Source organism: Sarcophilus harrisii, chromosome 2 (assembly GCF_902635505.1).
Source record: "Sarcophilus harrisii chromosome 2, mSarHar1.11, whole genome shotgun sequence".
NCBI classification, from domain to species: domain Eukaryota; kingdom Metazoa; phylum Chordata; class Mammalia; order Dasyuromorphia; family Dasyuridae; genus Sarcophilus; species Sarcophilus harrisii.
The window spans coordinates 263876577-263892587 of NC_045427.1; the positions used below are offsets into that span (position 1 = coordinate 263876577).

General features: G+C 34.9%; 1 protein-coding gene across 2 annotated transcripts in view; it reads right to left on the reverse strand.

Annotated features, from left to right (window-relative positions):
- ZNF106 (zinc finger protein 106) overlaps positions 1 to 16011 on the reverse strand; it is a 78492-nt gene that overhangs the window by 39464 nt on the left and 23017 nt on the right. For both annotated transcript variants that reach the window (XM_031952154.1, XM_031952153.1), the window contains exons 5-10: positions 12586 to 14784; positions 7316 to 7955; positions 5469 to 5538; positions 2984 to 3138; positions 2838 to 2898; positions 2093 to 2434 (exon numbers count right to left, since the gene is read on the reverse strand). In XM_031952154.1, the coding sequence (XP_031808014.1) occupies positions 2093 to 2434; positions 2838 to 2898; positions 2984 to 3138; positions 5469 to 5538; positions 7316 to 7955; positions 12586 to 14784 (3467 nt within the window). The remainder of the gene's footprint in view (positions 1 to 2092; positions 2435 to 2837; positions 2899 to 2983; positions 3139 to 5468; positions 5539 to 7315; positions 7956 to 12585; positions 14785 to 16011) is intronic.

Here is a 16011-nt window from a genome sequence, read left to right on the forward strand (position 1 = left end):
AACATTATATAAAATTGGTCTTTAAGAAATTATCTTCAGCAACAATCAGCAGACTGGAAATATCCAAATATCAAGGTTGTGAATCTTGCCCACATGCAAGAATGTTTCAGAAGGAAGAATAAATTCTCTACAATGATGAACTTTCTACAGGGAAGCAGGGAGGTTACTACCTAATGATAGAAGAGTTCAATGTCACAACCTGAACTAATAGATTGGCAAAGACTTAGAAAAGCGAGATTTATTTTAAATAGTAAACAAACAATTTTGTAGCATTACATTTGTTAAATAATATTAGCAATTTTATTATTATGGATTACCACTGATTGTGATCTGATAATATTCTCTCCAAGACTGCTTCTGGCTATGGTCACTAGAGAAATGTAAAATTGGTCAATGGAAGTACTGAATACCCAACCTATATAATAGATGAATTCTGATATACGGGAAATAACCAAACTTACTGGGGAATGCTGATATAGTAAACGTATATAAATTTTATATCAGAAAAAGAGAAAGATAAGTCATGCCCTTGAGAGCTAAAAATTTATACTGCTTTTACTTGACAAAAAGAATCATCCTAAATTCAGAGAAATGTATTATGGCCTAAGATTTAATTATCATAATTATTCAGATTGCAAACTACCAAGACAGACGCACAGTTAATTCTACAAACATGGCTAGTGTTAATTTTAGTGTTAATTTGTCTTTGTTGGCTCCTTTAAATCCTAGAAAAGTAAATTAATATTTTTCTGCCTTGGATTAAAAATTAGGGGTAAAGCAACACTAAAGTCAATAAACATTAGTTCATACTTTGACCCAAGGGAGCTTAATCATTTCCTGTAGATGACTTAGCAGGCCTCAGGGTTGAAAAAGAAAGGTAGGCTGTGCTAAAATGCCTACAACAACTCATACTAGATAAAACTAGTGGCAATATACTCCACAGACCAAAGTAAATAGTTATCTAAGTGATATTCTGAATAAACCTATAAGTCTTAAAAGATTAAAATAAATGTTTAACTTCAGATATGTATGTAAACATAGAAATTCTATTATGTCAATAATTAAGAATGTATCGTGGATACTAACTCTTAATGTTCTACTGTTGCATACATAAAGAACACATTCACAAGCAAATCAGGTATTAGTATGAGGTCCAGTTAATGGTTACAATATATAGTCTATAATCCCTTTTATTAATATTTTTACAATGTCAAAGGAAATGTTGCATTTTTTTTTAAACATATGCATCTTCTGTGTGTACTCAGCTTCTAAAACTCTTACTTTTATATAAACATCATTCTTTTCTCTAAAGTCTTTCCAACATTTCTTCAGGAACTCCTAGCCCATTCTCACCTTCAAAAAACCTTTAAGACTCTTCCTCTTAGGTACTTTTATTCCTTCTACTAGGGACCAGAGTTGGTAGGAGTTACTTTTTGCTGGTCAGGCCCCACCCCACCCCACCCCACCCCCCAAAAAGAAAGAAGAGATTGCAGACTGAAGAATTCCACTGTAATTAATCTTATTTTCCAAATTTTGCTTCTCCTATAATACATACTAATGAAAAATAGCAGACTGGTGTTATACCCTAAAAAAATCAATGATTTTCACATGATCCAAACTTCAGCACTTTCCAAGTTTTCTAATCATTCCCACTTTGCTCAAGGCATACATTTAATTAAGATTAATAATTGTAATAACAGGGACAGACAATTTTAAAATAACTATACTGATTCAACTAAACAGGCATATAGCAAAAAAAAAAAAAAAAGCAAATAATGAGCTCTTTATTGATTTTAGTAAATGACTCCTCTAAAAAGTAGCAAGGAACAAATAGTTAGAAATCTTAAAATTACATCAAGTTATAAAAAGACCTAAGACCCTGTGCCATATCTGCCCAACAAACCTTAAAAAAAAAAAACCTAAAATAAAATAAAAGATCATAAAATTCTTCATCTTTAGAGGCATTTACTGCAGTATTACTAAATAACTTCTAATAGTCAGCTGAAATAAATATGGTAGCTGATATTTTGCCCTTATTTTTTTTTTCCTTAAGATTATCTATCTTAATGCAGAAGAAAGCTGACTGACATACTATTCGTTTGTAGCAATTCCTCAGAAGCACTGCAGGCAGAATCCTGTAGCACAGCATTCACATTTTCTTGCTCAGGAGACATGGGCTCTTGTTTAATCTGCACTGATGAGTCTGGAGCTGGGCATGTGATACTCCCAGGAACCTGGAAAGCAGGTGGTGTACACACTCGGAGTGGCACTCCAGAGGCAGATGGTGATATATGGGAAGAGGGAGTCTCCAGAAAGAAAGGAAAAAAGGGACTAGGCAGAGGAGGAGGATCAGAAGCTGTCTGGGATCTGCTCTTTCGCTCACGGGAAGGGCTGCAGGGAACTTGTTCTGTCCTCTCAGGAGGTTCGTAAGTTTCTGTAGAAAGGGGAATATATGCATAATTCACCTAAAGTTGATAAATAAAGCAAAAGAAAAGAAATCTAGAACTAAGATTTATCTCTGTATAAAACACTATACTTTTATAACTCTCATATCTCTCTATACATGATAAAGCACCTTAATAACAAACAACTCTTATGAATGACTCATTTTTCTATTCTTAAATAGCAAACAAGGCAAGTTCTGTGTCCATTTATATCCCCAAATCAAAGTTCAGGTGAATTAACAACTCATCTAAGGACACAAAAGTTCTCAAGTCAAAACTTGAATAAATTTCTTTAAGAAATTCATATATCTTAAGTCCATGACAGTATTTTGTTGCTTACAACACTGCTTTGCATATGAGCATATGTGAAAAGTCATGAGATCCACTTGGTACCTTGTAATCCTTGTAGAATCTGTATTCTGTGGGTCCGTAGGGCACTCATTTCCATAGTTATCTAAGGAAAAGATATAGGATTTTGTCCTTTCAAGTTCAACATAAACAACTATTTCCAAATAGAAATAAAGACTCCATTCAATTACCTGTTGCTTCAGCACAAGTAGTCTCTGAACTTCCACATATGCTGCCTGCAGGGCTGCCCTGGCCTGCAAAAGGCTGTTATCCATACATTGCAGAGATTTACTCAATTCTTCCTCCCTTAGAGAAATATTCAGCAGTTGGTCAACCTGAGAACGTTCTGCCAAGAAAAGATTAGATCCACTTTAGCAAAGAAAGTTTCATTTCATACAGTTTTTAGTAATTATTTATACATATATTTTAGTATGGGACAAATGCATATTTTTCCTTTCGGTTCTCTCACTGAACGTATTTCACAAGCTATGTGCTCTCATACCTACAGAAACTATAATTCAGGAAATAGAATTTCTTGCTTTAAGTCATCATTATATTCATGCTTTTTTGTTTCTGAAAAGTTGTTAAGTGTTATGTCATGAAAGTTTTCTATAAGATATAAAAGCAAATGGTCTTGGTCATCTGGATGGTTTCAATGTTTGACATCATACAAAACATCTCACTCCTGAATATACATGTTAGCATTTTGAATATAACAAATACATTTCTGTTAAACCTCTATTTCTTACTACTTAATATAGTTCTTTAAAAACAAAACAAAGAATCGTTGAATACAAACCCTCCAAAAACTTAATACTCTAAAATACCATCCTATAACATATCATAGATACAGCATACCACTTAGTCTAGGATTAGAAGACCCTATTATATACATAGCACCCCAAGGATATTTGTAATCTAGGTGGGGAGACAGGACACTGTGATCTATGATGAGTGATAATCTATACAGACTCACATATCTCAATTGAATTAAAATTAAGTGACTTATAAATGAAGAAAGAAAAATTTATATTTATAAATGTTAAGTTTCTTCACAATTAAGACAACTAAGAAAATTCAAAATCAATCCACAGTAAACAACTACATATGATTTCAGTAATTCTGAGGGATAAAAATCTCCAACATAAAACCATTTAATAATATTCAACACTATTAGGAATGATATAGAATAAGTGCTCACATTAAATTAAAGAATATCAGGGCAATACATTTAAAGCAGTTATCTGTTTAATTTCATTAAAGGTACAATTCTAAAATCTTAATTCCCTAAATGATGAATTTTACCTATAGTAACAACTATTGTTTGCAAATTTAGAAACATAATTATCTTGAAAATAATAAGTTTTTAATATCAAAGCACACCAATAAGATGTATTTTAGAATGTCATTTTAAATAACAAATATTTTAATAATTTCACTTCTTTCATTTAGAAGTTTTCTGCTATTTAGGGATATTCACAAAGGGGTGTGTGTGTGTGTGTGTGTGTGTGTATGAATACATATATAAATACATATATACATGATTTAAGTTTTATGAAACATTTTGCTCACAACCATGGGATCATCCAAGTACTATTTATTTTGTAAAACTCTTCCTGTTTTCTTATACCAACTCCCCTTCTCATAGAACATTTAAACATTCACAATTTCACAAAATTACCATACTTGCTTAAATTCTCAATATAAAAATATTCTGAAATACTTAGAAGTAGCATAATATAGGAAGTAGATAGGCCAGCCTTAAAGACTGAACATGGATTGAAGTTCTTTCTCTTCTGACACATAAATGGTTGTATCACCAAGAAGTCACTCCACATTCTGATGTCTCAGGCAAACCTTTAAAATTCAGTTGCAGAAGAGGTTATCACAGAGCATTTTTTCTACCAAGAGACATTATAATGTACAGAAAAATAGCTGAAGAAAGCCTGCAAGCAAGTAAGGTGGAAAGTTGGAAAACAGACCTAAATAGACTTCCTGGATTTGTATTTCACCTAAGTGTTCTATTGTGTATCATCTCAAAATTCAGCATTAAAGAAACCACAAGCCTATAATTACATCACAGAAGTATATAAACTTTATACAAATCTAAAAGTGTATTTTTCTTCTAAAAAAAAAAAAAAAAAGTGTATTTTTCTTCTAAAAGTGTAACTAAAGACAATAATAAAAACATGGGTTATTTTTTTCCTTTTGTTATACCAAATAGGAATTATAAAATCAATATACAAATATAACTAAATCTCCAATTTTGCTTGATTTTTTACATTTTTTCCTTCTTAATATCAATGAGCATTTTTCATACACAGAACAAAAGGGGGATTCTACATTAAACTGTGGCTCTCTAGTACATATTCTGCGTTGCATTATTATTCATGCTTATTTAACTGTGATTTCTTCTGGGTTTCCTTCTTTTCTTTCTTTTTAATTTTTTTTTTGGCAATTTTATCTATTCCTTCGACTCCCCTCACCCGAATGATAAAAGCCAAAATCTTTTGTTTAAAAATAAAAAGTATAGTCAAAGAAAACAAATACCCCACACACTGACTGATGCTGAAAATATGTATCATATTCTACTACTTAAATCTATCATCTCCATCAGAAGGTGATCATTAAATGGCAAGTTCAATCCTTATCCTCCCTCAAATTATGAAACAATACCTTTTTTGCCTTTAATTTTCCTTCTTTTATTCTTTCTTTCCAGACTTGGAAGCTCAGGTGAAGATCCATCCTATAAGAATGAAAATACACATCTGGATTCGATTAGTGTTATTTACTATGTAACCACCACTTCATAATGAGGGAAAGTTGAGGTTTTAAATAACAATGGAAAGAAAGATGTGCAATGGAATCCTGAAGAGAACAATTTTATACCCAATAGATTCTTAATACATATTGGCTGAATTAAATATAAAACTGCATTCAAACTAAAGGAATATACTGTTAAAAAGGAAGTTTTCCTTCCTTGTTGAAGGATTGACAAATCTGCTTTGAATCTATGAATCAAAACACTGATTTGAATCTTCAGTTTTCAAGAAAAGAAAAATCAAGGCAAAAGTGGAGGCAGCAGGTGATGGTTGGGAGCTGGCAGGGTGAAGGAAAGTAAAACTAGCCAAGCAGCCAACCAGTTGTAGAGACAAAAAAGCTGCCATTCTGGGCTCTCAATCTTAAACTCATTAAACAAAATCACAGAGCCTACATACAGCCATATATAGTATCCACAAAGTAACTTCTGGAAAAGCTCAAAGGGAAAGCTGAGCATACCTAACCAGATACTTCTGGCCCATATAATTTCAATTAAACAAGCATTTATTAAGCTAAGTACAAGACACTGTTCAAGAAATACAAAGACAAAATAGAAAACCAGCCTACTGGATTCTGAAAGACTTTACATTTTATTGGCCGAGATATTGTACATAGATAAGTAAATACAATAAAACCAGATATGGGGAGGGGAAAGGAGTTGAATACTAATGACTAAGGGGGATTCTAAGAGGATGGGACACCTGAACTGAACCTTGAAAGAGGCTAGGATTCTTAGGCAAAAATGAAGAGAAATAGCATTAGAAGAAGGGAAGAAACCTCCTCACAGGCAGAAAGTTGGGTGAGAAAATACCCAATTCAGGAAACAGCACGAGGTCCATTTGATGGGAGGACTGTAAGTATAAGAAGGAATAACAGGAAAGGCACCTTGGAAAGTTAGTCTGAGAAGAATTTCATCATGGTCATTGTTATTTGCAACAGTTAAATGGGAGGGACAGAGTTTTATATTTTATCCCAGCCCTTGAGGCTGAATGGGACTGATCGGATGAAATATTTCTCAGTATTGAGTCACATGTTTCCTGTACACAGGCCTAATGACATTTCCAAGGTTACACTGTTGGGTGCTTATCAAGTAATAGACTATAAGCATCACAAAAGAAAACACTCAGTGCCAGTAAAAAAAAAAAAACAAAAAACTCTGGGTCAGTTAATCACATATGCATCCCATATCTAACTCTAAGCTACTTTCCTACACCACCCTAAATGCTGCATTCAAAGCATATAGTTACAACTGCAAGCATATTCAAATATTAACAACTAAGGCAGCAAGGGGGCACAGTGGATAGAGCACCACCCTGAAGTCAGGAGAACCTGAGTTCAAATCTGACCTCAGACACTTCACACTTCCTAGCTGTGTGACCCTGGGCAAGTCACTTAAGCCCCAAGTGCCTCAGGGGAAAAAAAATTTTTAATCAAATATCAACAACTGTTAGCTTTTGAAAATGACTTCATATCAGATCACACATAATCTGGCAGAATTTAACAATGGTTTAAAAAAAAAAAAAAAAAACAACCACCACCTTAGGCCAATAAAAATAAAATCAGAAACCAAAACTTCAAGATAATTTCATCTCCAACCCCAAAGCTCACCCACCACCCCCACTCCAGAACACCACTTCCCACACCCACCATGCCCTTGGATGCATCAGGACCAGGGAAACAGCACTGGACCTCCCTATACTTACTCCAGTTGCCCTGCGCTTCTTCCGAAGGCCCTGGCCATCATTCTGCTCCGCCCCAGACGTGCAGCTGCTATCCGTAGCAGCATCCACCAAACTAGAGATGCCAAGGCCTGAGGAGCCATTAGATGATAACGAGTTCCCTTCTCCATTACTTTCCTGAGTGTTCTGGTTCTCAGAAAAGGGTGTTGAGCTCTCCTGCCTGTTTAGTTCTTCTTGTCTGACCGAACGCACCAAAGATATCATTCGGTCAGGGGGCAACTGGGCACTATGACGCCTTCGAGTCGCAACACTTTCAACTCTCTCCCCTGTCCTTGAGGAAGAAGCCAAAGGCATCATGTCCTGTTTAAGATTCAAGTTTGCTTTCTGACCTTGTACTGTTTGCAGTGAGTTACTGGGTGGAACAATCTGCTGGGGCTCATTCTCCTTTCCTGCAGACTGCTCAGTGAAGAAGCTGTACATAGAAGAAGCACGGTCCATGATCACACTGCTCTCAGAAAGACTGCGTTTCCTTGCCAATGCAGGTGATGTAGTGATGGAAATACCTTCCCATTGGAAACCTTCTAAACTGGACAGGTCAGGTTCCTCATCCAAATCCAACACCTCCTGCTCATTTTGAACTAGGGGTACCATCTCTATGCCAAACCTTATACAAAAAGTAGAAATAGAAAATGAGGGTGGCTGAAAAAACTTATTCAAAAATATACCAATTTTTAAAGCAAATACTCATTTTTAAAAAAATACCTTGTTTTTACATTATCATTATTGCCAAATACAGCCTTCTCCTATCCCCTATCCAGATAGCTATCTATCCCTTATCTCCCCCCCCCCTCTCTCTCTCTCTCACACACACACACACACACTTTAGCCAAACTAACCAACATATTAAACAAATCTTGATATCGTATGCAATGTTCACAAAATTATTTCTATTATCAGTCCCAGTCTAATGTCAATTACAAACAGCCAAATCCATTTACTCTATCATAATCAAAAACAATGAGATGAATGCATGGTTGGTAAAGTTGTCAACTGATCCAGCCATTCTGGAGAGCAATGTGGAAGTATGCCCAAAGGGGTATAAAATTGTGCATATCCTTTGATCACTACAGGGTCTGTACCCTAAAGAGATCATAAAAGAGGGGAAAAGACCCACATGTGCAAAAATGTTTGTAGTAAGCTAATTGTACAATATTTCAGAGTCTGATTCTTTTTGTACAGCAAAATAACGGTTTGGTCATGTATACTTATTGTGTATCTAATTTATATTTTAATATATTTAACATCTACTGGTCATCCTGCCATCCCAGGGGAGGGCGTGGGGTGTAAGAGGTGAAAAATTGGAACAAGAGGTTTGGCAATTATTAATGCTGTAAAGTTACCCATCCATATAACCTGTAAATAAAAGGCTATTAAATAAATAAATAAATAAATAGGGGGAAAAAAATGTTTGTAGTAGGCCTTTTTGTATTGGCAAACAACTGGAAATTGAGTAGATACCAATCAAATGGGGAATGGCTGAATAAGCTATGGTGTATGAATGCAATAGTATACTACTGATGAGTAGTGCCTGGAAAGACTTACATGACCTGATGCTGAATGAAGTGATCAGAACCAGGAGACCATTATATACAATAACAGAAAGATTATGTGATGAACTATAATAGACTTAGATCTTCTCAGCAATACAATGATTCCAATAAACTCGAATAGGAAATATGTGTACTTATGGAAAACCTTGTAATCAAATCACAGATATTCTACTCACATTCCCAATAAAAGATGATTATATGGCTGGAAATATGTCTTTCATGACTGCATTTGTATAAACTATATCAACTGCTAACCAATTCAGGAAGGGAGAAAATTTGGAACTTAAAAATTTTAAATAGATATTAAAAAGATAGTTATATAGTGGTTTCTATATTAATTTCAAATTCTATGAGAAATAGAGTCCAACTTCTAACAAAATTCAAAGCCAAGAAATAGGCTAGAAAAATGAACAAACAACAGCAAGAAAAAATTTGACTATTGGAGTCAGCTAGATGGTGTAATGGATACAGTACCAGCCCTGGAGTCAGGAGGATCTGAGTTCAAATTCAACTTCAGATACTTAATACTTCCTAATTGTGTGACACTAGGCAAGCCTCCAAAAAAAAAAAAAAGAGAGGGAGAAAGAAAACGGAAAAAAAGAAAAACTACTACGCTAGAAGCAAAGACCAAGATAAACTCTAAAGAAGGCAACAAAGTGAAAAATCTCAAAGAAAAATGCTAACTGGACTCAAGCCTAAAAAGAATTACTGGAAGATTAAAGAAAATAATAATAGTGGTAATGAAAAACTGGGGGGTGAGGGGGGGGGTGGAGGGTGGGCGGCAGTGAAAGTGATGAAAGAAAATTATGAAAAAATAAGTTTAGTAAGACAAAAACAAAAACAAAAACACCTTAAAACACATACACAATTGGGTCCAATGGCAAAAGAGACAAAAATTCACCAAAGAACTATTTCAAAATCAGACTGGATCAAATGGAAAAAGATTCAAAAGTTAATTGAAAGGAATTCCTTAAAAATTAGAATTGGGCAAGTGAAAACTAATGATTTCATAAGACATCAAGAATCAAATAAAGTCAAAAGAAAAACCTAGAAGAAAATGTGAAATGTCTCATTAGAAAAACAACTATTCTAGAAACAGATCAAAGAAGAAATGATTTAAGATGCATAGACTACCTAAAAGTCATAATCAAAGAAAGCCTAAACGTAATATTTTAATAAATTATCAAGGAAAACTGACAGATCCAGATGAGAAAAACAGAAATTAAAAAGAATCCAACTGATAACTTCCTAAAAGATATGCCCAAATGAAAACTCTCAGGTCAAAGAGAAAATACTTCAAGCAGCCAGAAAGAAATAATTCAAACATTGTAGAGTCTGTCATAAAAAGGCAAAGGAGCTAGCATGACAACCAAGAATAACCTACCCAACAAAACTCAGAATACCATTGAGGGGTGGGGGTGGGGAATGGAAATTTAATGAAATAAAAGACTTTCAAGAATTCCTGATGAAAAGACCAAAGCTAAAGATATGATATTCAAAAACAAGATTCAAGAGAAGCTATCATCAGACTTAAAGTTAAACTGTTTACATTCCTATTTGAGAAGATGATTCATTAACTCATAATAATTTTATCATTATTAGAACAGTTAAAAGGAGTTTATACAAAGAACATGAGTATAAGTCAACTCTGCTGAAATAATAGCAAGAAAATAAAGTGAAGGGGGGAAAAAGGATTTATTGGCAAGGTAGAATGGAGAAAATTTTCTCATAAAAGTGGCACAAAGGCACATTTATATAAAAAGTCTTTTATAGGAGAAAGGAAAATGGGAGGAAATGTGGAGGCATGCAATGCTTGAACTTCAATCTCATCAAAATTTGTTCAAAAAATGCACACACACACGTACAAATACACACTCTTAGCTGTGTATAGAAATGTAACTTACCAGGAAAAAAACAGACAGAAGGAAGAGGAAGAAATAAGAAAAAGGGAGTGATAATAAAAGGGAAGACAGATAAAGAAAGGCAGTAGTTTAAAGCAAAAGAGACTTGAAGAACTGGATAAAAAAGATATAGAAGAAAATGGGATGAAAGGAAATAAAGACAGTAATCCTAACTATGAATGGAATAAACATCCTTAAAACTAAAGCAAATTAATTGAATTAGAAATTCAAATGAACTAGAAATCAGAGTGAATCAGATAGCAAAATTCAACAATATACTGTATATACAATACACTTGAAACAGAAAACAGTTAAAATTAAGGGCTGAAGCAAAAGTTAATATGCTTCAGTTTAAATTTTAAAAAGGAGAGGTACGAGGTACCAATCATCATTTCAAAGGAAAAGCAAAAATAGTCCTAATTAAAAAGGACATTCAGGGAAACCATTTTGCTAAAAAGTACCATAGACAATGAAGTAATATCAGAGAAAAATATACCTCGAGTATAAAAAGTCAAATTTTATAAATAAATAATAATAAAAAGCCAATCCCTAATTGATAAGTGGTCAAAGGAAATAAAAGGCAGTTTTCAAAAGAGAAAATCAAAACTACTTATGGTCATGTGAAAAAATGTCTAAATTAATTATTGATTAGAATTAGAAAAGGGCAAAATAATAGGACATCACCTTCACTTCCTATCAGGAAGGACAAATTCTGGAGGGATAAGGGAAAAAGAGGTTCATTAATGAAGTATTAGGTGGTGCAGTAAATAGAGCACTGTGTTTAAAATTAGGGAGACTCAACTTCCCCAGTTCCAATCTGGTCTCAGTCACTTATGGGAAGTCCTGAATTCAAATCCATTTTCAGTACCTATATGATTCTAAGCAAGTCACTTAACATTTTTTTCAGTTTTTAAAAATTGCTTTTAATTTAAACATCCAAACAGGACATAATTTAGTTTTCTCCTTTGTAAAATGAGCTGGAGAAGGAAATGGCAAACCAGTCCAGTATCTCTATCATGAAGACCCCAAAGTGGGTCACAAGAGTGTTACACAACTGAAACAAGTGAATAATAAATTAATTGTTGATGGAATAGTCAACTGGTCCACCAACTCTGGAGAACTATTTGGAAATAGGCACAAAGGGCTATAAAACTGCATACCCTTTGACCCAGTAATACCACAAGAAATCTATAATCCATAAAGATCAAAGAAAAAAGAAAAAATATCTACATGCACAAAAAACTTTAGTAGTAGTTTTTGTAGTGATAAAGAATTGGAAATCGAAGGGATATTTATCAATTGGGGAATGGCTGAACACATTATATGATTGTGATGGAATATTATTATCCTGTGACAAATGGGGTTGTTTCAGAAAAACCTACCAATACCTATATGAATGATGTAAATTGTAGTTAAGATGACATGGGAGATCACTAAGCACACAGTAAATGCAATGTTGTAACGATGATCAACTGTGAAAGACATGACTATTCTGATCAATACAGTTTCAAAGGACTTGTGATGAAAAATATGCTACCCATTTCCAGAGAAATAATGAAGTCTGAGTGCAAATAAAAGTATAATTTTCTGACTTTATTTTTGCCCTTTTTTTGAGTCATACAACTAATATGTATGATTTCACATGTACAACTAATATATTGCTTGCCTTCTTGGTGACTGAGGGAAGGCTTGGAAGATAAAATCAGAGAAAAAACGAATGCTAAAATTTAATTTTAAAAATACCCAAAAAAAATTTTTTTTTGAGAAGAAAAGGGTTACTCACCTGGGTAAACCTTTTCCCAGCTCCTGCTTCTTCTTGGTTACCTGCTGAATAACTTGCTCCCAGTTGACATTTCTTCGAGAAGCATTCAGAATCTGTCGCAGGGTTGGTTTGAGCCCCGATTCCTTCTCTGTCTCACTCTTTCTATGCCCACTAACATTCCGAATGCGGCGTGCATTATTGAGATTGGGTTCAGGAAGATGAGCCCCAGGTTTGCTCTTCAAACTGATGTGCCGAGTTAGGTCTCGCTGGAGAGAGGCAGGGAAACCAAGTTTGCTTAGTTCAGGCAGAAGGGAGCTTGAAGGTTGGCCAGCACCTCCTTTTTGGAGGTCAACATCCAAGTTATTGCTCTCAAAGCCTTCTGTTTCAAAAGGCAAAGTTGACTTAGGATCTTCAACCTGGGTATCTTCTAGTGATGATTTCAAATCTAATAGTAATCCAGACTGAGGACTAGATGCAGATGCTATAGAGTCCATTTGGAATTCTGATTCTTTTTGGTGAGCTATGGAGTCATCTGAATTAACAGAGCACTTTGAAGTTGTTTTCACAATTCTGTCATCATTCTCTTTATCAGCAGCAGCACGTTCACATTCTGAAGTGCCACAAGGTGAACCTTTGGAAAATACAGAACCACCATCTTCAACTTTTGTACTAGATTTTTCAACGTCCACTAATTCTGCATCACCTTTACCTTCTGGTGCACATTCTTGAAGTTCAGTGTTCAAAGAGTCTTTCACAGACTCTTCTCCATTCTTACTTTCTGATGCGCAGCACCTGGTACTTTTGCCACTGCTCAGTAGTGGATTTTGCAGGGTTTGACTACATTTTAGCACCTCCTTAGCTTTCCGCAAGACTTCACTTAAATTATCAACAGGCTCCTTCTGAGTGCCATCAAGCACAGTTTTATTTCCTTTTAAGACACGAGAACATGAACTGCGTAATTTAGATACATAAGAATTTTGGTTCTCTTCCAAGCTAAGTGTATTTGAATGATTCTGACATTCTCCAGGAGTTGAAGACAAAAGTTTTGTATTTTTCAAAAGGTTCTTTGAATCTTGTTTTTGAGACAATGATCTAGTGTTTGGGATTGGAAGGAGAGGAGACTTCAGTGATGGCATTTTATGTGAGCTGTTCTCTTGTTCAGGTATTACTCTAGATACACAAGTGGTCACTGCCTCACTGGAAGCAGTGTGATCAGAAGTAACCTTGTGATCGAAGGATCCTGACTGAGTTTCTTTCTGTGTTTTCAGCTTTGTGGAATTATCTGTATTATTATTAGTCTTGGGATCTTTCCCACATGCAGTTATTAGGTGAAAAAGAAAAGGAGGTTCGTCTACCACCTCTGACTTTTTAGCAGTAACTTCTTTCAACCCTAATTGTGGCTCTACAATTTTCTGGGATGGATAAGGAGTCCAGCGATGGATTTTATCCTTTGATACATTACCATTCTTTCCACTCACTTTAGAAGCTATAATTTCTGCTTGCTTAGAGGTTTGGCTTTCAGGCTGCTCAGAATTGCTAAAATCAAGTAAGCCCTCTGAAGGAAGCTTATCACTTGTAAAATCCAATAAGTAATCACTATTATCTTCTGTGGGACCCCTATTCTCTTGCCTTTGCCAAATATATCTCTCTTGATTATACTTGTTTAATTTATTAGATTTCTTGTTCCATAGCATGGTCATGTCATCAATTTGGCAATTAGAATTCCTGTTTCTTCCAGCTTGAAAAATGTCTCCAGGGCCACTATAATTCCAATTATTTGTACCACGTGCCTTGGATTGCCAGTTTCCACTACTGTTGTTCATGTGCCAAAAACCACCTGCTCCTTCAGAATGCCAGTTGGAATTCCTTCCTGTACTACCATGATGCCAATCTACTGTCCCATTATTTGAATGCCAACCACCTCCAGAATTACTGTGGTTATGATACCAATTTGAAGATCCTCCTGGACCACCTTTATGCCATCCAGAACGTCCTCTTGGTCCACCACCATTCCTCAAGGAATGTGGAAAGTTATTTTTCCGACCACCATTAAAGCCATCCTTCTCCCACTTCCAATCCCGTTGAAGGGGTGCACGATGGTGCCATGATGATAGCTGATCATAAGTATCTCTCTCTTGGTAAGGTCCCCGGTCTTCTCTTCGCCATTGTCGTCTGTCGTCAGAGTTTATTTCTTGGCCAGTAACAGATGCTTCATCTTGTCTAGAAGACAAACAGTTTTTCCTTGGTGATTTAAAAACATATTTCTTGTTTCCTCTCTAAAAATCCAATCACTCTCAGCCATTTTAAATGGCAAGATTTTTACTACACTAAAATAACTATATGTTTAAATGTACCCATACAAACCAAAAGACCAACACATGAATGAAGATAATCTAGCAAAAAGCTAGGACATTAGGAAGCTTGTCAAGCTTGCTAATTGTCAAAAAGAAAGCTGAGATCTATAAAAGCATGTGAAATAAAAATAAATTCCTCACTTCTACAGAAAGAAGACAAAAAAAGGCTAAATAAGAAAAATTTGACTAAAATATATCAGCTACTGCAACTGCTATCCCTGGGGTATTTTAAGAATACCAGACTTAATAAAAATACTCACTTGATGACTCACATACAATTTTGCTTGCATACACTAAATAAAGTCTAGAACTCTATAAGACCCATAACTAGGCTTACAGGATACATCTGGCTCCCTATTGCCTCTGGGATAAAACACAAAGTCCTCAGCTTAAGATTTGCAGCCTTTAAAAATTCTAGCTCCAGACTAAGTTATTATACTTATTTTCATTTTATCTAAGTCACTTTTATCCTACAATGTTCCCTGAACTCCATCTCTCACTTCTGTGACTTTGCATGTCTTTCTGCATGGCTGGAATGCACTCCCCCCTGCACCTCCATTCTGCCTCAAAGTAGACCTTTGTTTCCCCCAAGACTGAACTCAAATGCCACTTCCAATATGAAAATTTTTCTGAGCCTCTGACTGATACCATTTCCTTTTTTCAACAGATGATAATCTTTTAGCATAGGCACAACCTTTCATTCTGTCTTAATATCATCAGAACTTACTTCAGAACCTTGTACAATAGAGGCAATAATAAATACTTTGTAGTCATTTTCTAGTTTTTTTTCCTAGTACTAGTTGTTTTCTGGTATGATCACAAAAAAAAAACCAAGTCTCTGCTATGAAGTAGACATCATGTTAAGTGCTAGGCACATAAATAGGTATTTTGGTTACTGTTCCTCTTCTGAAAAGAAGATTTAAAAACAGCTAACAATGAACAAAAAAATAATAAATTCCAGAAGTTCAAATGAGGGAATAAATCACAGAGGTAGTAATGTTATAGCACAAGCTACAGTATATTGAACAACTAAGATGGGACAAACAATTTAAATTAATACTACTGAACTCCAGGAATAATCTAATAGTAAATA